Source organism: Schistocerca piceifrons, chromosome 4 (genome assembly GCF_021461385.2).
Source record: "Schistocerca piceifrons isolate TAMUIC-IGC-003096 chromosome 4, iqSchPice1.1, whole genome shotgun sequence".
NCBI classification, from domain to species: domain Eukaryota; kingdom Metazoa; phylum Arthropoda; class Insecta; order Orthoptera; family Acrididae; genus Schistocerca; species Schistocerca piceifrons.
Window position 1 is genome coordinate 586,623,386 of NC_060141.1, and position 21,962 is coordinate 586,645,347.

General features: G+C 38.6%; 1 protein-coding gene across 1 annotated transcript in view; it reads left to right on the plus strand.

The window, feature by feature from the left end:
• The window catches only part of LOC124794649 (proteasome activator complex subunit 4-like), a 228,268-nt gene that overhangs the window by 92,265 nt on the left and 114,041 nt on the right, over positions 1-21,962 (plus strand). Inside the window, exons 19-21 of the mRNA XM_047258171.1 lie at positions 5,296-5,487; positions 6,662-6,849; positions 21,727-21,856. Coding sequence (XP_047114127.1) covers positions 5,296-5,487; positions 6,662-6,849; positions 21,727-21,856 — 510 coding nt within the window. The remainder of the gene's footprint in view (positions 1-5,295; positions 5,488-6,661; positions 6,850-21,726; positions 21,857-21,962) is intronic.

The window sequence follows — 21,962 nt, forward strand, 5'->3', positions numbered from 1 at the left end:
AGTTACTAAATTTTTAAGGAGAGCATTAGATTGTTGTAGTGCTTGCTTCATAATTTCTCACAAATCCATGTGTTGCATTAGTGTCAGGAGTCAAATGTCACGTGATGGAGCGATCAAGATCAATACTGTATCAAGTGCTTCTGTGTATCAGGAAATCTCAAGCCTATTCGAACGAAAATATTGTTTGCTAAGCTCTATGCTTTGGAACTCTTAAACGTAAATTTTTACGAAACCTCAGTAGCCAAAACTTTATCTATAAATGTTAGATGATCCCTGTATTAATCTATTAAGTGCTGTAAAAATGTTTACCTCAGCAGCAACAGTTTAATATGTGAATGTAAGATGACCCTGTATTTTTCGAATGACGAATTTGGGGTGAGAAAACTCGTCTTATGATCAGGTAAAAACAGTATAAGAGTTTGCGCTCTTGAAGACACTGCTGCAAGATGTTCTTTATGAACTTAACCCAGTGTTGTAATTGGCTCTTCCATAGAATAAATAGTTTATTTTATCTACAGTCTCTCAAAAGATTATTGCATAGTACAGTATTGAGTGAATGTTTGATAGCAGTCTCATATGCAGGTCAAGAGGGTGAGAGTGATTTCTAAGAGCAAACCAAGAGAAACTAATAATTGTGATCAAGCTTGAACAGCATTTTTTTAAACTACAGTTTCTCCGTTTGCTGTAGGGTCAACTACTCACTGTAATCCTAAGTCTAAACTGTCGATAAATATGCTACATTTATGTATTTCAATAAATTCAGCAGTGATCTACCTAAAGCACTGGCACGTATCAGCCATTTTATAATTCACTGTGTATAGAAAGGTAAGAAACACTAGACTGAAAAAAACATCTGACTAAAAACTGACCAAGTGCCAGGTTTGTGGTAATTTCCTGTCTCTGAGCTATGATTTGTCAGTGATGACGTGATTTGTGCCCATAGATATCAGCAGTTTTGTTCAAACTTCTAACTCCAACTTCCAGGTTTTTGCACATCTCATGTCTGTGCAAATCTCCTTTACATATGATGTGTTTTGTGTGCACAAATGTGATGCATGCAAATATTTGCACAGACAGATGGTTGCATGCAGAGTGGCCTTACATGCTGTGTCTGTCAATGTAGGACTCAGCTGTAGGATATAGCATCCTACAATAGAGAAATACACAAGTTTATCAGCTAACTGAAATTAAAAAGTTGGTATAATGTGAACCCTTTTAATGTGGCAGTTATAGTTGGTTGGTGTTTTGAATTATGGTTGCGTAAGTTATATGTAGAGGTTGGGACTGAACTACCTAATTTATGATACTGCCAACCTCGGCAAGTAAATGAGCTATAACCATTGTGACCCCCAGTGCTTAGTGTCCTTGGCTTTGCTATGTGTTATGCATTACATGATGCTTTCTTTTCTTGTTTTTAAATGAGTGAAGAGACTAATCGTGGTTTATTGTGGAGTTTAATTACAACTTGCACAGGACCGGATGGGGTTTTCTATCGCTATGACAGTATGCCAGCTCTGCTTTCTCAGAAGCACAGATCAGGGTTATAAGCTGGCTGCCCAATGAGAGGGAGGCTGGGCTTGTTTCCTCGGAACTACTACTCTCTCATCAGGCAGTCTGTGTTCTTGTTTGTTTGTTTGTGCTCATTGTCAACTGCCGTGTTATAGTGTCATTGCTGGAGTGATTGGAAAACAAAATCTGTTGACACATTTTGATTGTACCAGAAGTCTTCCCCTAACGTGTGGATAAGTTTGAAATCAATATTCTGCAGATTTTATAATTATTGAATTAGGTGGGAAAAGGAGAATAATGTTGATAAGCACCTTAAATCAGACAATCAATCCATTCACCGATGAGTAAACGCTGCTGTTTCTCAATAGAAACAATCATTTGTTGCAAGCTCAAATAGAGCCAAAGGAAGAAAGTAATCAAAGACCATATCTGCAAAAACTGTATAAATTTTTGCAAAACCAAACATTCCAGTCAAAACCACTTATTATTGAACAATAAAAACTATTTCTTCCTATTTTATTCCCAAGCAAGCGTTACTTAGTTCTTTTTGTTTCAAAGTACGTTGACTTGGCCTACAGGAACATAGTGTATCATCTTTTTAAATGTGGGTGTATAATAATGTACATAAAGGATGCTAATTTTGCCAAAAGTATATGCTACAGGGGTAGTTTGAAAAGTTCTGGGAAATTTTTCAGTATAGTCTCCCTGTACATTAATGCCATTAGTCTAGCAATATTCCCAGTGCTTTGATCCCATCTCGAAAATTGGATTCCTCCAGGCCTCAACTTCAGCTGTCAGTTCTTCGTTTGAAGAGAATGTCTGTCCATCAAGGAAAATTTTAAGCTTGAGGAAGAGATTGAAGTCTGATGGAGCAAAATCAGGTGAATAAGGCAGACGTGACAACAATCTGTATCTTAGTTGATGTACTTTCCTCAAGGCAATGACACTTGAGTATATGCATGCATTGTCTTGGTGAAAGATGACTCTCATCATTGCCAAACCTTCCCTTTTTTTTCATATCATTTGCTGAATTTGGTCGGGGTGCTTAACTTGATATTGTCCTGTAATCGTTTGACCAGTGAGAAGATAATCTGTCAGAAGAAACTACTTCAAGTAGCAGAAAACTGACGCCATGAGCTCTCCGGCCGACCTTATCGCCTTTGCCTACTTTGGTGGTGGTGAATCAACATGTTTCCACTGCTCTGACTATTATTTTGTCTCTGGGCTATAGCAGTGGAAGAGAGATTCATCTGCGAGCGCAAACTGACACTAAAAAAATCTTGTTGCTCTGGAAAGGGCTCAAACATTGTTCGGACATACCGATTGTGATGCATTTCTGATCCTGCTTTCAGAGTTGGGACAACCATCTGGCAGGTAATTTTCTCATACCCAATTCCACTGTTGAAATGTGTTATTCCTATCCAGACGACATTCGTATAGCTTTAGCAGTATCTCAGACTTTCAAGTAGTGATCCTCCTGGACAATTTTATGTACTTAATTTCTTTGGTAGTAGGATATCTTGACTGACTACTATGTGGATCATCTGAGCTGTCCCAAACAAATTTAAACTTGTAAGTAGTCTTCATGGATTTGCCACCGTATCACGTTGCGCAAATTCCACAATATTTCCTCTCAGACATTTTCAGCTCGTTCAACCTTGCTGGTGTCTAGGTACGACTGACTGTATCCGCATGTCAACGCCCCGTTTCTAAAACATGCGTGTGAAGAAAGCACAGGCGCAGAAATCGCGCATGCGCAATAATTTGCAGATAGATGTTGCCATATTCAAACTCCCTCTGTCAAAAATCGCAGAGCAGCTCTCCTGCGCGTGCGCTATACACTGTGTTTGCCAACAGTGTGGCCAGATTTTACTCACAAACGACCATACTAGACCAATGTTATGAAGGGTCTGTTATCGAAGAATCTTTCGTGTCATGATTTAATAGCAGCCAATGCAGAGTTCCAGGCTGTGCTCAGTTGAAATCCCGCATCCTTGTTGATGAGATTATTTATTGTCCGGATATGTATTGCTTCCTTAATGATGCAATCCCAGAAAGATGATGCCAGGGATAAAACTTCCATCTTTTAATAAATAATCCGATGTCCTGTATTCAGACAGTGTTTCGCAATTGCCAACTTTTCCGGTTGACGAAGGAGTGCATGATGCTGATGTTCACCGCAGCGTTCTTGTACTGTGCGGCACGTCTGGCCTATATATACTGCCCCACATCAACAAGGACTCTTGTACACACCACATTTCCTCAGGCCAAGGTCATCCTTAACCGAACCCAATAGATTTCTCAGTTTTGGTGAATTCATTATACTGCTGTAATCCAAAGAATTTAACACTGTCAAACTCTTCTGTCTGCTTCTCATTGTATTTTGGATGTATCCTGATGGGTAAACTTTTTAAAAGCTGTGAAGTGCATTTAATATGTTTTTTGAAGTTTATTGGTGGAAACCTAGGAACCATTTATTAACGTCCATGAAAATTTCTTTAACAAACTTTGTGAAACTTCTTGATTTGCTAATTATCAATAATATTTGTATCATCTCCAACAGCAGCAATCTAGCCTTTTCATGTTAGAAAGACTTTCACCAGGTGACCGGTCTATCTGACGGGAGGCCTTAGCCACACAACATTTCGTATTATTTTTTGAAGTCAAATGATAAAGATGCTGATCATATATTTTTCTAATATTTTCAGAAATGCTGGAAAAAGTGAAACTGAACAGAAATTTTGTCATTTCTTTTCTAAACAGAGATTTAACTTGAACATATTTCAACAATTCAGGAAATATACCACTGATAATTGACTGGTTATATATTTAAACTGAGAACATAACTCTTAACTTTCGTTGATGTGTTATCATAACCACCAGAATTTTTTAGGTTTAAATATTTTATATTGGAAATTATTTGTACTGGCATAGTGAGGGTCATATTCATGTTACTGAAGCGATTTATAATGGCTGGTTTGAGATGATTCCTGGCAGTATCTAATGAATGTAAGAACCCCATCTTTTCAGTAACAATCATGAAATGTTTGTTAAAAATTTAGCACCACTGCACACCCCTTTTACCAATGTATCTGTTGTTCTTAATGCTATCTGCACCTCTTAAGAACATGAAATGAAATTAGATACCAGTGTCATGATGCAAGTACCAAATAGCTGGGTCAGTGCAATAAATGAGCTGATTAAGATTAGATGTTATCAAATAATATACTTTACAGGTCTGGAGGCTTTAGTTTAACTAACAAATGTGATCCCGCACACAATTTACTCAGATTTCATTGGAAGTGATATTAGTCCTATATAGGGCACTGGTGATTTATAGAATTTCAGAGCTGTTTTTCTAATAAAACACTTAATACTTAAAATATTTGCTTTTCAAATAGTGATGGTGATGAACTTGTATGTCTTAGTATACAGAGATAACCAGGGTAATTTTTTGGAACTGGCACCTCTTTTTTTTTTAAATACTTCATGTGCTTGATAAATGTAAATACAAATATGTAAAATGGCTAGTACCGGTACATAACTTCAGGATTCAAAACCACTAGTCGTATTGACAAAAATATGTAAGAAGAAAGCACTTCTATATTTGGGACAAAGCTTCTAATCAAGTAACCTGCTGTTCTGAAAACTAAGATTGCTCTTACCTTTTTTATGATTTTTTACTAGCAACATTGTGTGTTGTACTCCTATTTCTCTCTTTGTGTATTTGAGTATTTCCTGAAGATAATTTTTCTTTTCATGGAATGTAAATATGTTTTCTTACAGGGTGCATTATATGTTTTATTGGGTCCGAAGCAGAACCCACTGGTAACTAGGCACGACTGGACAATGTTGAACTCATTGTGGCCAGCTATTGTTCTTGCTAAACCTTCAGAAAAAGCATCAGTCATCAACTTGCTGGACAATTTGGTGGAAACAGTACATAAACATTTTCCAACCATTACCATTAATCTAGAGGTAAGACATTGCTTCCATTGAATAAAATTTAAGTGCTACATTTTTTTGCTTCTTCACTGGCATATTCATAACAATACATTCTTGTATACAGCGGAAGTTGCTGTAGGGTTGGCAACAACTGTTTTAGGCAGAAACCTCCGTCGTTTGGTTTTGTTGAAGCTGCTTGTGCAATCGTCATATTGTGCTCTATATTATTAGCTATTTCTTGTTGCCAGTGGCTCTCTTTGCCGAGTTATGATTGTTTTTATAATCAGTAATAAACCTTTTATAATTGTAGATACTATTAGAAGCAGTAAGGAGATGAGGCTGTAACCTCCCTTTCCTCCAGCATTCAACAGAAAATCAGGGTAGTAATTTAACAGATAAGTTTGGCTGTTTATTGTAAATAACAGCCTCGTGATGACTGGGTGATGTGTGATGTCCTTAGGTTAGTTAGGTTTAAGTAGTTCTAAGTTCTAGGGGACTGATGACCATAGATGTTAAGTCCCATAGTGCTCAGAGCCATGTGTGTGTAAATATAACTAATGTTGTGTGTCATCTCTAATAATTAAATTTTTTTAAAAAAGTTGCATCATTAAAAGTATACAAGCTCACATCGCTACATGCTGCAGAATTGTGAAGACATTGGGCAAGTGCATAGAAGTTGATAAAGTATTAGTGTTGGTAATTTATTTAACCAAGAATCCTTTTACAATGATGTAAAATCTCTCTTTGTTCCTCTCTCTTTGTTCCTCTCTCTTTTGTTCTTAATTGTGCTATTCATTTCTGGTCCTCTTAATTTATTTTTTCGTCATCATCATCATCATCATCTCTGGCACAGTACTTAATCAGAGTACTGTCTTTGATTCCACTTCATCTTTGTCTCCCGCTGTCCCCAAAATAGAAAGATTCCTCTCCTCCAGGGGCCTGAGTGACCTGTCCTCCCTTTTTAACCTTACCCAATCTATCCGTTCCTCCTCCCTCAAGAAAGAACTAACAGGTCTGAAAGTAAGGTTAGTATCATGTAGTTTTCTGTATGTTTCTGTCAGCTGTTCTGACATACCTCCTTAAGGTAAGTTCTTGCCTGAAAGACTGTGTCACAATTTTATAATTTAATCTGTTATACTTTTTAAAAGTTACATGCACTTTGATGTAATTTTTATAGCTTTGTATGTGGCATAATGATGTGTTGCAGATACCAGATACTTGCCTAGCATCAGCTCGTAAATTGTGGAACAGTTCACCCCTTCCATCAGTGGACCTCATTTCAGATACTGAGGTAGAACTTGGACTACAGAAATTACATGAGAACAGCAAATACAATCTGGAACAGTACCTCTCATTGCTGAATGCTTTAATGGATGCTCTTGAGCAAGGGAATCTGTGAGTAGGTGGGAGTTGTATTTCCTAAATCAGAGAGAGTGTGCCATCCAAAGCGGTCTTCAAAGTAGTGTGCATGAGTAATTGTTGGATGGTAGTAAATGTCAATCAGTGGTCTTAGCACTGTAGTTTTTTCTAAATTCTTTTAGTCTGATTTTCTTTTTTGTAATGGAATGTATTTGTTTAAAAAAGACTAATCCAAGTAAGTTATAAAACACTATGGAATAAAAAATCTTGGTGCCTGTGTGACTGTTGTATAGTTTAACAAAGCACAGTCTTAATATTTTTAAAGTATGCCTGATGTTGATAATACTAACTTTTGCAATTAAAATAGTCTTGTTACTTCCAGTTGTGCATACATATTTCTATTGACACAGCTACAATTTACAGAAAAGAAGAATATCTCATTGTTTGGTGTAAGGGAAACAATTTTATCCACAGAGGTCCTTTCATTTTTCATGTTGTGTCCATTCTCTGGGAAGATACTCTTGTTTCTAGTGCCATACTGATTGAAAGCTTTGATGTAAAGAAATATTCCATATATTTCACATGCTTTCTTCATTTGAGCATGAAATTACATTGAGCTGATGTAAACACGCAGAACTGGTCATGTGGGAACAGTGTGATGATAGCTTACATTTTGTGATGCTGTAGCATTTGGCACTTATGCTGTCATTTGTTTATCATTCAAGATATTCACTTTCATCAAATAATGCAAAGATAAATTAGAGAAATAACCAAAAACCTTAAAATAAGAATATTCTGCATACCACCCCTTTGAGAATAAATATTACTTATGGAAAGAAGGCTCACTGATGGGATCCCCCAATATTAGGAACACTGACGAACATTTTCACCAACCATATGGAAAATGTAATCTTTGACACAATAATTACAAAGGAAATATACAACATTATTTAATGCTACAAATTTGTGGATGATGTAATGTGTATAGTAGATGAACAAACAGAAGAAATAAATAAACTTCATGCAAATATAAACACTACACATGAAAGTATTCTATTTGCTGTGGGGGGGGGGGGGGAGGGGGGGGAAGAAAAGAAACAGAGAAACAAATATACTTACTGAGTACAACAAACTGTAAACGAATGGTAACTGAATTGTTGAAGAGGTAGGAGTACTGCGTAATTGTGATGGCAGTATCCAACAGATTCAAGGTACCAACAGTTTGTTTTAGAGGCACCAGGTACAAATTTCTAACCAACACTTGGTATGATAACAAAGAAAATAATGAGAAAGAAGAGTGACCCAGGATTGTCCAAAAATATGACGACATAATAAGACAAGATATTCAAAGTGAAATGTACAATTCTAACACTTACCTGCCAAGAGATAACTTCTTGAAGGATGCAGCTTCTGTCCACCAATCCCTCCAAACCTTTCTTGAGGAAGTTATGTTGGGGGGGGGGGGGGGGACTAAGGTATCAAGGAAGAAGTGTATTGCTATTGGACACACCATCACATCGGTTGTCAGGTCTCATACCTTCTCATCAACAATACTGACAGGCATTTCCCTTCTGCTCCATGGGAAATACATCTCAAAGAAGTTGCTTGATTTTGTAGCAAGTTTGTGTTTGTTCCAAATATAACATTTTTTTATGCAGTGCGCGGTTTGCAAGATACAAGTGGAAGAAAAAGAGATCTTTCCACTCCCTCCTGCCTTTAGGTCACAACCTAGAAGCACCATCTTTAGTACATTTACCTCCCAACTGTTGTTCTTGATAAAGTCCTGAAGTCAAAAATTGTTGCATATTCCATGCACTCTACACCCCTTGTTTGAGTACTTGATTGACAGGACTAGTATACCAGTGTGTCTGGAACTACAGGCAGAAATTTCAAAACTAGATACAGAGAACAAATAGGAATCTGATAGTAAGAAAATAGCCATCTACCTCTGCCAACTGCCTGATAGAGCATTCATGTGAACCATCTAACATGGAACAGAATATGTAAAGTATTGGAATGAACAATCACAACAGAAAACTAACATTACAGCACTCATACTGTTGTTTGCGATTCCCTGCACTCATATTTCCCCCCTTTTTTCAGAGCATCCTCTACCACACAGAATTACACATGCCCCTGCATAACAAACATATAGTGTAAACACCTCAACACAAACAGATGACCAAAAAACACAAAATCTGTGGTGTCATCGCTATAAGTGTTTTTAAAAAAACACATGTTGAAAGTGAAGTGTACTTGCTAGCACTGAAAACTGGACATTGTAGTGTATGAAGGACAATGAGGTTACAATTTTGAAGTTTTCACTCCAAAATGTTATTTCATTACCCCCACCCCACCCCCATGGGACGGGGGGGAGGGGGGGGGGGATCATCATACAATAAACTCCCGTTTATCCAAATCGTGTTTATCTGAAATCACTGCATCCGAACAGATTTTTCCGATTTTTTGCGACTCACATTGACACTGTCTGACGCATTGTGCAGCTATGCTTTTGGCTATCTAGACTGACACTTGAAAAGTTTCAACTTGTCTGTGCCTGGAGCCATACATTTACTGGTGTTTTTTGGCAGTCTACTGCTAATCAGTGCACTGGCATATACCAAAAGTTCGAATGTCTTCAATCCGTGCATGTGTTGGTTGAAGTTTTAGCATGTTTCTTGTTCGTATTACATGGTCTCATGCCATTGCTATCTATTGCCACAGCCTGGTTTCAAAAGTCAAAAGCTTTATCTAGTGCATCTCGAATGTTGTCAAGTCGTACATCTGTGTGTTTTTGATTTAATGTTTTGTGCTTTAAAATGTCCAGAGATGAAAGCGTCCAAAACCAAAAAATAATCACTTGAGTATCGGTACAAAAAGCGCTGAACGTGACTACAGGCACGAAATGAAAAAAGAATGTGATCTTGTTGGAACAAAAGCTTTGCACTTTGCAGAAAATTGATGCTGGTGAGCCCCCTTCAAAAGTTGCTGCGGATTTGAATGTCGGTAGGTGTACGATTTCTGATTAGAAGACAGATCGATCAGAAATTGAAAAATTTTGCTCCATCTAAGCATCAGACAGCATAGTGAAATATCGAAAAACAATGAGAAAAGGTGCACATCCCCAGTTTCAGGAGGCCTTATTTTTGTAGCACGAGCAAATAAGAGCCACAGGTGTGCCAGTTTCAGGTCCTCTACTTCGTCAAAAACTGATGACTTTTTATGAGCTGATTGAAGGAAAAGAGCAAGAATTCATCAGAAGTGGTGGCTGGTTGGATCGGTTCAAGAAGCAGCATGGCATTCGCGAAATTTCCATCAGCGGCGAATCATTATCCGGGGATGAAGCCGCTATCGCTGATTTTAGGAAGAAACTGTACACAATCATTCACAAAGGACGTCATAGTGGTGATCAACTTAACAACTGTGATGAAACTGGGTTGAATTACAAAATGTTGCCAACAAAAACCTTTACCTCTAAACAAGAAGAAGTGGCACCCATATATACAAAAAGGAAAGAAAAAGTTACTGTGCTTGCATGCCACTGGCAGCCGTAAACTGTACCTTACTTTAATTGACAAATCTAGAACACCAAGAGCATTTAGATGGCAACCAGCTGATAAACCTTTGCCATTGTGGTATACGAATCAGTCTAAGGCATGGATGAATAGTGCCATCTTCAAAGAGTGATTCCAAGCAGAGTTTGTTCCAGCTGTTGAAAAATACATTGAGAAGAATGGACTTCCTCAAAAAGTGCTACTTGTTGTGGAAAATGCTCCTTCTCATCCAAATGATCTACAAGATGGGGCTATCAAAATTGTGTTTCTCTCACCAAATGTCAAATCTTTGACAACCAATGATCCAAGGTGTTCTTGAGGCGATGAAAAAAACAATACAGACACGAACTGCTGGAATAGTTAATCGGTGCGATTGATCCTGAAGAAGATTTTGTGCAAGCTCTTAAAAAAAATCGATGTTTTAAGTGTAATTCATTGGATTGCTGAAGCTTGGAATCTAATTCCTCCAATTTCTCTCGTTAGGTCTTGGAAAAAACTCTTGATCATAAGGCAACTCATCAATGGTGGGAAGAAGGAGGCAACACCAAACCTCAAGCTGACATGCCAGAAACAGATGAAAATGATGTAATTTTAGTGAGTTTACTGGAGGAGCTACTGGGTTGTGAAGAGGTGAACTTCGAAGATGGTGAAGAGTGGGTGAAAAATGATTTTTTCATTTGACTGAGGAAGAAATTGTCCAAATCGTGACCAATCAGAAAGCATCAGAAGAATATGTGTCAGATGATGAAGCAGAGAAAAAGATATGAAGTGATCCGAACCGCCCCTCAGTACATCAGCCAACAGGAGGAGGCGACTTTTGCTGAAATCATTTGTTTCCAACGTTGGAGATATATTGCCGCAACAAAAGTTTCTTGAGCCAAAAAACAAAAAAACCATAAACCATTACATACTTTTTTACCAAAAAATAAGTTCTAATAAAGTGTCCTGGAACTTCAACAACCATAAGTTAAAAGTTTTTTGTTTCATAATTTTGTACAGTAGTTTATTTTTTATGCCAAAGAGTAGGTAATAAAATTAAAACTCCTGTTTTTGCCTGCTGCCAAATAAGGCGGATTTTTTTCTATAAGAATGCAAAATAAATGAGCTTTGTTATTCAACATTTAAAAACTTGAGTTTTTAATCATATTTTGGCATCTTTTTAACATGTCAACACAGTTTTTTCAGTCAAACACATGCAAGCTTATTCACAACCATATCAGTAACATTCTGCATACCCAACACACATTTTATGATCATATTTCACGGTATTAACGCAATTCGGGGTGTTTCTGTGAGAAAACGGGGACTTCGGTTTATACAAAATTTTCGTTATCCAAAGCAGCTGCTGTCTCGATCATTTCAGAGAAACAGGAGTTTACTGTATAATAACATATCTGAAAACATTATATAACACCTTAATTATATATAACAATGAGAACAATCAATTTTTGTCAATGTAATTGTATAGATAAAAAAAAATCTACTCACTTAGTGGCAGGAGAACACACACATAAAAGGTTGTAATTACACAAGCTTTTGGAGCCATTGGCTCCTGCTTGAGGCAGATGGGTTAAAGGGGACTGGAGAGGTCTAGGAAAAGGGGTAGTTTTTGGAAAAGTCACACAGAATGGCGGATCAGGGGAGACTTAGCGTACGGGATGAGAACGAAAAAGTGTTGGGGACTGCACTGGTTGAAACTTGAAAGCCTAAGAGCTTAAAGGTGGAAGATGGGTGATATGCAAGACAGAGATTACAGCTAAACCAACATGTATGAGTTAATAAGAGTGGAAAGTTAAGTGCATTGTACGTGACAGAGCTTGGAGGGAGTCAACAAAAAATAAACAGATAAGAAAATGAAAGATGTAGAAAACTGAAATGGAATGAAGAAAGTTACTCTGAAGAAATGCTGAGATGGAAGAAATTAATGTAAATTAAGGCCACATGGATGGCGAGAACCAATGATATGTTGTAGCGCTACTTCCCACCTGCAGAGTTCTGAGAAAGTGGTATCTTGGGGAAGAACCCAGATGGCGCATGTGGTGAAACAGGCACTGAGGTCATGATTGTCATGTTGTAGAGCATTCTCTGCAACAGGATATTGTGTGTTGCCACTATACACCCTCTGCTTATGTCAATTCATCCATAGTGATAAATTGGTAGTAACCCTGCTGATGTAAAAGACCAAACAGTATTTACATAGCAGCTGGTATGACGTGTCGTTTCACAGGTGGCTCTTCCTTTGATAGTATATGTTTTGCCAGTTGCAGGGCTGGCATAGGCGGTGGTAGGAGGGTGCATAGGGAAAGTTTTGCAGCAGGGATAGTCACAGGGGTAGGAGCCATAGGGTAGGGAGATGAGTGCAGAAGGAGCAACAGGTGTGACAAGAATATTGCAGAGATTGGGAGGGTGATGGAAAGCTATTCTGGATGTTGTGGGCAAAATCTCATGCAGAATGGATATAATTTCAGGGCATGATTTTAGCAAGTCACGACATTGTTGAATCAGCTGATTCATACTTTCTAGACCAGGATAATACTGAGTGACCACTGGTGTGCTCCAAAATTGTTTGTTGGAGGGATCAACACTAATAGGATTGGATGTGATGGCTCAGGAACTCTGCTTTAGGATTAGGCTGGTGGGGTAATTACATCCGGTGAAGGCTGAGATGAGAATGGTGATGTATTGCTGTAAAGAGTCTGTATCCGAACAAATATGTTTGCCTCGAATGCCAAGGCTGTATGGGAGGAACATTTGACATGGAAAGGATGGCAACAGTCAAAATGTAAATACTGTTGTTAGTTAGTAGGTTTGATGTGGATAGAAGTGTGTAGCTGACCTCTGATGAGGACAAGATCAATATAAAGGAAAGATTATATACGTACAGCAAACATTTAATAATGCAGGCCACTGAGGATGCTTCGTAAATAAAAGGAAACAAAATGTGCATGGTGTAAAAACAGACAGTCTTTTCTTTAGTTGCATAGAGGGACCATATCTCCAAGAAGATAATACTAGAAGCAAATAACCAATGTTATGGCCTTATATAAGCTAAAGGAACATCACATTAGGTGAAAAAGTCACACTTGCCATACACGTGACACTAAAAAGAAATTGTGATGTTTCTCTTGAAGTGAACTTTTTGTATTAATCTTTATGGATGATGGAATGTAGTCGAATTAAGTCAGGTGATGCTGAGGGAATTAGATTAGGAAATGAAACACTTAAGGTGGTAAAGGAGTTTTGCTATTTGGGGAGCAAAATAACTGATGATGGTCGAAGTAGAGAGGATATAAAATGTAGACTGGCAATGGCTAGGAAAGCGTTTCTGAAGAAGAGAAATTTGTTAACATCGAGTACAGATTTAAGTGTCAGGAAGTCGTTTCTGAAAGTATTCGTATGGAGTGTAGCCATGTATGGAAGTGAAACATGGACGATAAATAGTTTATACCCCCGCCGGCGAAACGTTGCACTTGACAGTTCGCTTTTTGTCTATTTAGGTTGGCTACACTGTAATAGCGATGTTGCAACAGCAGCCTCTATACACACAGCAGACGATACAGTTTTCCAACCCGTCTCGTAAATACAAGCGACTGAGCAATTACAGTGTATATAAAGACTCGTTTTTAGTTGTACTACAATGACAGGAAGTAAACAACCGTATAACAATACATGTAAAAGCATAACAATGCGCACCCTTTCGATAACGGAGCAAAGAAATACAAAAAAACAAGCATCTGACGACTGGTACTTTCAAATCAATAACGTACGTAGTTTACAAAATAAATAATAACCGAGATTGCAATAAATAACCAATATTAGTAATTTTTCACTCACCAATTTACAGCGATAATGGCGCAATTCCATCCAGCTCGCCATCGTCACTGTTGTCCGACTCATCGCCAAAACCGTCTTCATCGTCGTCATCAGCAAGACAAATCATTAATTGTTCATGGCCACTGATAATTCCTTCTATTGTCTGTGCTGCTCGTATAAGCTTCTCGACGTGCTCTACTTTTTTTCTCCATGAGGCTGCATCCACAGTCACAAGAGCTTCACGCAACAGCTTTTCCACCTCTGTTATTGTAAAGGACTTGTTGTTGTTCCTTACATACATTTTTACATCACTCCATATTAACTCAATAGGGTTGAAATGGCAGTGATATGGTGGCAGCCTTATTACAGTATGACCCTGCTCCTTGGCAATTTCGTCTACTACATATGTAGGTGTCGTAGGCTTATTTTCTTTAACAAGAGAATACAACAGAACCTTTGTCATACTCATATCCGCTGCAATATTTCGAGCCTGTAACCACTGCACCATAACTTCTTTCCGATCATTTGTGGTTGGGGCTTTGTTCTGTATCACCGAATGATATGGAGCATTGTCCATTACAATTGTTGTAGGGACAGGAAATTGTTTTAAAAGGTTCCTGAACCACTCAACAAATCGTGTGTGATCCATATCTTCATGGTAATCACCAGTCTTTTTCGATCTAAAAACTAATAGTGCGTCAGGGACAAAACCACTGGAGGAGCCTGCATGAACCACAATTAATCTAGCTCCTCTTCCTGTCGGCTGATGGCCGCTACTGCTGGGTGTGTTATCCGTCCAACATTTACTGACAGCTTCCCCGGCATTAACCCACGTTTCGTCTAGCCAAATTATGGAATGAATGTCTCTGCCCACAAGTTTGTGCAAGAAAATACTACGAGCGGTAACAATATGGGCCCTCTCTAACAGTACTTTGCGTCCGTCTAGCGTTTTGTAACGGAAACCCATATTTTTTAGCACAATTTTTAGTGATGTTTTACCACCCCTGAAGAGTTCACTTTCTTTTATAGAGATTAATAACTTAGCTACAGTCGGATACTCTTTTCTGCTGTAGTAAGCATAAACATGCCTACGAATTGCATCAGTCTGGAAAGAATCTGAATCTGTGATAGGACTAGGCCGCTTTTTCTTCTTTCCCGGTGTTGATAAAAATGTATTATTTGATCCAGACGGCTCGGAATCATTACGGCTCACTTCAGTATCTTCCAAGTTTTGTAGTAATACTCCCTTACTTACTACGGTTCTTGCACTAATACCAAGAGTTTTCGACGTACGTTCCACCACTTTGTCGGCAGGAATTGATGGCTGTCCATGAATGCTTACGTAGTTTTTCTCCTGCTCGTAAAACTCACGAGTTCTGCGTATTAACTCCAGTGCCTGGCTGTTTAGCGGCACCCCTCGACGCAAAGGATTGTCACTAAGTGAACGAAGTCTTTTCGGTGGCATTTTCCAAGTATGTACACTCACAACGTAACAAAAGTCACAACGATATAGCACACAGTACAACGAAAACACGCGGTAAACAACATACAATTCACGTTGTATACACATTCACTAAACAAAGCCAGCAACGCGGGAACTTTGACGTCACAGCACGTGAGTAACAGCTGTGCTCACTGCGCTGTGATTGGCTGGCGCCCCATGCTGAACGCCTAGCGCCTATCGTTCTTCACTTGTTACTCTGTTACGCTGCCAACTTCATGCGCAAACGTCAAGTGCAATGTTTCAGCGGCCCGGGTATAGACAAGAAGAGAATAGAAGCTTTCGAAATGTGGTGCTACAGAAGAATGCTGAAGATTAGATGGGTAGATCACGTAACTAATAAGGAGATATTGAATAGAATAGGGGAGAAGAGGAGTTTGTGGCACAACTTGACAAGAAGAAGGGACCGGTTGGTAGGACACGTTCTGAGGTATCAAGGGATCACAAATTTAGCATTGGAGGGCAGCGTGGAGGGTAAAAATCGTAGAGGGAGACCAAGAGATGAATACACTAAGCATATCCAGAAGGATGTAGGTTGCAGTAAGTACCTGGAGATGAAGAAGCTTGCACAGGATATTTCAGGGCGCAATGATGGATAATCAAAGCTTTGGCAAAGGATATGGTTCAGTTGTTCCAGTCTGGGATGGTACTGGGTGATGAAGGGGACACTCCTTTGTGGCTGGTTTTTGCGGGTGGTTGGAGGATTGGGATCGTGAGGAGGAATGGCATAGGAGGTCTGTTTGTGGACTAGGTCTTGGGGATAATGCCTGTCTCTGAAGGTCTTGTCGAGACTCTCAGCATACTGAGCAATGGGATTTTTGTCACTGCTGATACGCCGTCACTGGGTAGCTAGGCTATATGGGAGGGATTTTTTGGTATGCAAGGGATGACAGCTGTCAAAATGCGTGTACTGTTGGTGGGTGGTGGGTTTAAGTTGGACAGAGGTGTGGATGGAGCCATCAGAGAGGAGTAGGTCAACGTCTAGGAAGGTGACATGCTTGGTTGAGGAGGACCATGTGAAGCAGATGGGAGAGAAGGTGTTGAGGTTGTGAAGGCATGAAGATAGGATGTCTTGACCCTGGGTCCAGATCAAGAAGATATCATCAATGAACCTGAGTCACCCTGGGGATTTGGTATTTTGGGAGGCTAGGAAGGTCTCTAGATGGCCCATAAAAAGGTTGAGAAACAGGATGTGGGACTGGATTTTAGTGAGGGAAAGGGATACTTTTCTGAACTGGTGCAGAAAGATGGAGCAAGTGTCCATTGTGTCAGGAATGGTGTAAAGGAAAAGGGAAATATGCAGAAATGGGCTAAACAGGTGTGGATGGTTGTGAGAGGAACTTGGTAAGTGAAAAGACGCGTAAAGATGCGTCAAAAATACCTGAAGACATGCAGAAACATGCACAGGTACACAAAAATATGCACAGGTACATAAAAATATGCAAATATGTAAAAATATGCATAAATACATAACAGTGCAAACAAATACGTGAAAATATGAAAAAATACGTCAAACTGCGTAACACTACACACAAATACGTTAAAAACGTACAGAAATGTGGGTGAAAAGGAACAATGAGGTATGGTCGTATGTGTGAGTTCTGCTTAAGCATGTGTCTGTCTGTCTGTCCTCTTTACTGACGAAGGCTGTAGCCAAAAGATATATGTGAGTGTCTATTAATTGTGCCTGTCTACAACTTGACGTGTCTTTTATATGTAAGTTTCCAATACTAAATTTATTACGTGCGTCAGATGGCACATATGGAGTGCTTATTGGTGACATAGGAAAAACCGGTGTCTTTGCCAACAGGTGCGGCATCAGCACAAATAGATGCTTTTCATGTGCTGGGCAAGCTCATTATGCAGTGAGTCGGATCATTGTCGAAACTCAAAGCAGAAGTCGTGGTTTCGTGGTTGCCTGTGAGAATACGTGAGATCTGTGGCACAAGCTATACACCATATTTGAACAGAAAACAAAACAAGCTGTACATTCTTTTCATTTAAAACTTTGCAGTTTTCACAAGAATTCAGGCGATAACATGGTCACACATCTCGCTTCTTTAGAAAATTTAGTTCTTCGAATGCCACAACTCAGTGTGAAATCTGAAGAGTCATGGTTATTGATGTGACTACTTGACACACTGCCTGACAGTTATAAAAGTCTACGACTGTTGTGGTGGGCCAGCTCTGAAGATCAACAGACACTAAAACATTTAATGCCTGTATGAACATTTGATGAAAGTATTTGTGCTTATTGGGGGGATAAACGAGATAAGTGACTGTGATGGATTTGGCCATATTAAAAAATGTGTACCAAACACAAAAAAAAAAAAAGTCCACAACTGAAATAAATGTGAACCGCCTGACCAGGCTTTCATTGGTCAAATTATGAGTGCAAAATTAGACAAGCACTCGTGGACTGATTATTTTGGAGCAACTAATCACATGGTCAAGAAATTTGAGTGGTATACATCATTTACAAAGTTTTCAAAACCATTGCAGATATTTGTGGATAATGATTACATTATGAACACACTAGGAAAAGGACTATTTATTTTGCAAATTTTGGCAATGCTGAATGGAAGTTATACGATATGGATAATGTTTTGTGTAGTCCAGGTGGCCAAAGAAATATCTTTTCCGTATCATTTGCTGTGGATAAGGGATTAGACCTTTATTCACTGACAGACAACTGTGAGTTCCGAAACAATGGCGTTGTAAAAGCATGTGGCTACATAGTACCAACTTATTGAAGATGATGATTTGAGTGATAAAACGGTCATCCTTGTAATCCTGAGGCAAATTTTGCGTTAAATGAATCCCTGCAAATGTGGCATGAACACTTGGGTCGTCAGAACAAATGTCATGTCCAACAGTTTGTGAAGCAACGTGTTGTTGAAGTTGAAGGCTTTGGCACAGAATTTTATGAGGCTTGTGTTAAGGGGAGCAGCATAGGAGCAGTTTTCAGTCGCAACAGCAGCCAGCCACACAACTTAGAGAAGAGATTCATGGTGAACTGTGTGAGTCTGTCAGGGTGTAAATTGCTTAGAGGACCTCAATATTTTCTCTACTTCACTTAAGATTTTTCAAGATTATATTTTCTCTAGCAGAAGTCTGAGATTGTGGAGAAGATTGCATAAATGGTTATCATTGTGAAGAATTTTTGTTATCAACTTCCAAAAGCATTTCATTGTGATGGCTGACAAGAATTTGATAATACTGAAGTTAAAGATTTGATGAAATTAAATGGTATACAACTCATCATCACAAATCCTTACACTCCAGAGCAGAACAGATGTGCTGAGCGTATTGACAGAAGTGTTGTGGAACTAGCTCGTTGCTAGCTTAAGGTCTGCCAAAGTTTTGGGGCAGAAGCAGTAAGCAAGGCTGGTGTTAAAAGAATTGGTACAAGTTACGTGAATGGCAGAACACTTCATGAGGTATTCAGTGGGAAGATGATACAGCTAAATAAAAGTAAAATTTTTGGGGTGAAATGTTTTGTTCATATTCTCAAGGAAAAGCGAAAGAAATGGGATCCAAGAGGAAACCCAGGAATCTTTGTTGGTTAATCTGATGGTACTGATAGCTTTTGAGTGTGGATTGAATCAGAAACATGGATTATTCTGAGTAAGGATGTTGTTTTTTAACCCAAGAAAACTCCCAATTGAAATAGGCAATGAAGAATTGAACAGTCATGATGATGATGATGCAAGTTTATTTAAAGAACCTGCATAAATAAGTTCTAGTGAAAGAGAATTGAGGAATAGGCAACTATTGAAGAAACCAGTACATCTTATTGAAATGATGCTGGCTGAAATAAATGAGCCTAAGAATTATACAGAGACAACTGTAGACAGAGCTTAAGCAGCAATATTTTCAATGACACAGATATGTTATAAACTGAATAATTAAGATGATTGATTGTACTGACGAGTAGCTGTTCAGGGGCTGTATAGCCTCTTTGCTAGCACTTCTACCTTCTGAGCAGAGTTGATGTTTGCCCCTCATACCTATAAGTTTTATTGATACAGGCACTGAACGTTATTTTACAAGTTCTAAGTTTAGATGAGTAAACTTGTTAAAATTTTTAACTCTTTAATTTTTTTCTTCTTTCATAGTCTGATAATGTATATCAAAAGCATCTTATTTGTATGTTCCTTAAATCTTAATTACATGTACATTGTTATTAATGAAGATATATATTAAACAGTCTATATGGCTTTATTCACAAAATAATTGCAGACTTGTTCAGGAAATTCCTTTTCCCATTTAAAAAATTCTGTTAACAATTCTACAAGCAGTGGCAGTCCCAAATACACAAACACAATGCCAGATTACTACATTAAATAAGCCAGCTGTTTGTTCTATCCAGGACACAACTATTTCAGACATTAAGTATTTGGTCATAGAGGGAAAGAAATTTTAGACCTGTAAAGGGAAAGGTGACATCAGTGTTGATGAAGTGCTTCTTGAAAGGTGTCAGTAAACTTCAGTAAAATCACCCAACCATATATTTCTAAAGATGAGCTGTTTACTTCAGTGATACCAAAATTCATGCATGGCCTCTGCTGCCATGAGAATGCCCATGAGAACACACATACATTTGGAGCCAGTGCCCCAGGAGAATTGCAGCTTGGTGGCTGCTTTTGTAACCTCAGGGCATCACTGTTGCTGGTGGAGTTCTTGCTGCTGGCAGACTCACACCCCCTTACATGGGATGTTCCTGACTAAGAGTATTGTAATATACGTCAAGACGCGCTCCCTCTGAAACAGCTTTAATAAGACCATCCTCCTAGCCTAATATGGGAGAGGACTGTGTACTGCCAGATCTTCTATGTGAAAAAGTGTTTTCCTTATTCAGTGGCTTATAAAAGGATTTCTCCAACATTTATGCACTTGGAGTATAACAATGTAGTACGGCAGGTAATCAAGCTGTGATGTCAGTCATCCATTGCAACCTTATGTGGTGTGACAAATATGGTAAACTCCTGTGAAGAGTCAACATCTGAGAATTTGTCTGCAATTTCAGCAAGCTTGTACAAATCTAATTTTCGTGATATTTGTTATATTAAGGATGAAACCAATATCAGTTCTGATAGTTGTCGTACCCAACAACAGGTGGCAACACTTCTAAGTATTTACATTTGAGGGTTAGACTGTTTTCCACACCTGTTTTTAAATTTTTGCTGTAGTAGTGATTTGGTTTTTGTGATATCTGCTGCCTATCTTGAAATTGTCCTTTGGAACACAGTGACCTCCCAGTGTTGTCACGTTTGCCCCAAGAGCAAATGGTGCTGTTGCAACTGCTGCACTGAGAGTCAATGAACAACTCACGAGTGATGACAGTGGATCTTCAATACTCACATATCTTGAATGGTTGGCACTCACATACCGCTCTCTTTCATCATTCTTGTTGTGTACCTGTGAAGCTTCCATTTTTGTGTAAGGGTCACCACTTTGTAGGGAACAGACAGTACAATGGTATGGTAGGTGCTCCAGTTTATTTACGGAGTTATATGCAGACAAAAAGTATTTGTGCATGTGTACACTGTGTTCCAACTGAGCCAGAGTGTAGGTGCACATTGCTGGTAATCCTCGTTGAATAATCTGAGCACTGTCTGTAAATTCTAACAACGGTGTTGCCAGGTCCACTGCATTGATGTAGTGTGGCACTGAAGCCTCCACAAGGACGATTACCATATTCACTGTTTGTCATTTATTTTCGTTATTCATTCTTAATAAGGATTGGTTCAGTGTTTCTATCACTACAACTTTCAGCATTGATTCTGTTAAATGTCCATTTCATTCACTCTTCTGGATATATTGATATAATTTTTCTATGATTTTTAATTACTTTTCCAAATGCTATTGTAGCAGTTTAACAAAGGTATCAGGTGCTTTGATTTTGGTCAGATCTGACATTAAATTCTTTGCATCTAATGTATCTAGCAGAATGAAGGAAACTAGCCTGATTTAGTAATATAGATATGATATTTATCTGAGTAAGTATTCGTTGAAGATAATTCTCTATTTTACTTTCTCTAGTCATTGGCGCTACCACATAATGGCATTAAGCTTTGTTCGGGATCTTGTGCATCCAGATTTGGCATACCCTCCCAGGGTGGTGAAATATTTCCTCAACACTTTGATCCATGATTCTTTGGAAGTAAGGAAGGTAAGTTAACACAATAGTAATTTGGGGTGTAGCTAATATATTATTGAGGAATTAATTCATTATTGATGTGTTGCTAAATTGTAATCTTTCTTCCTTTTTGATGTGC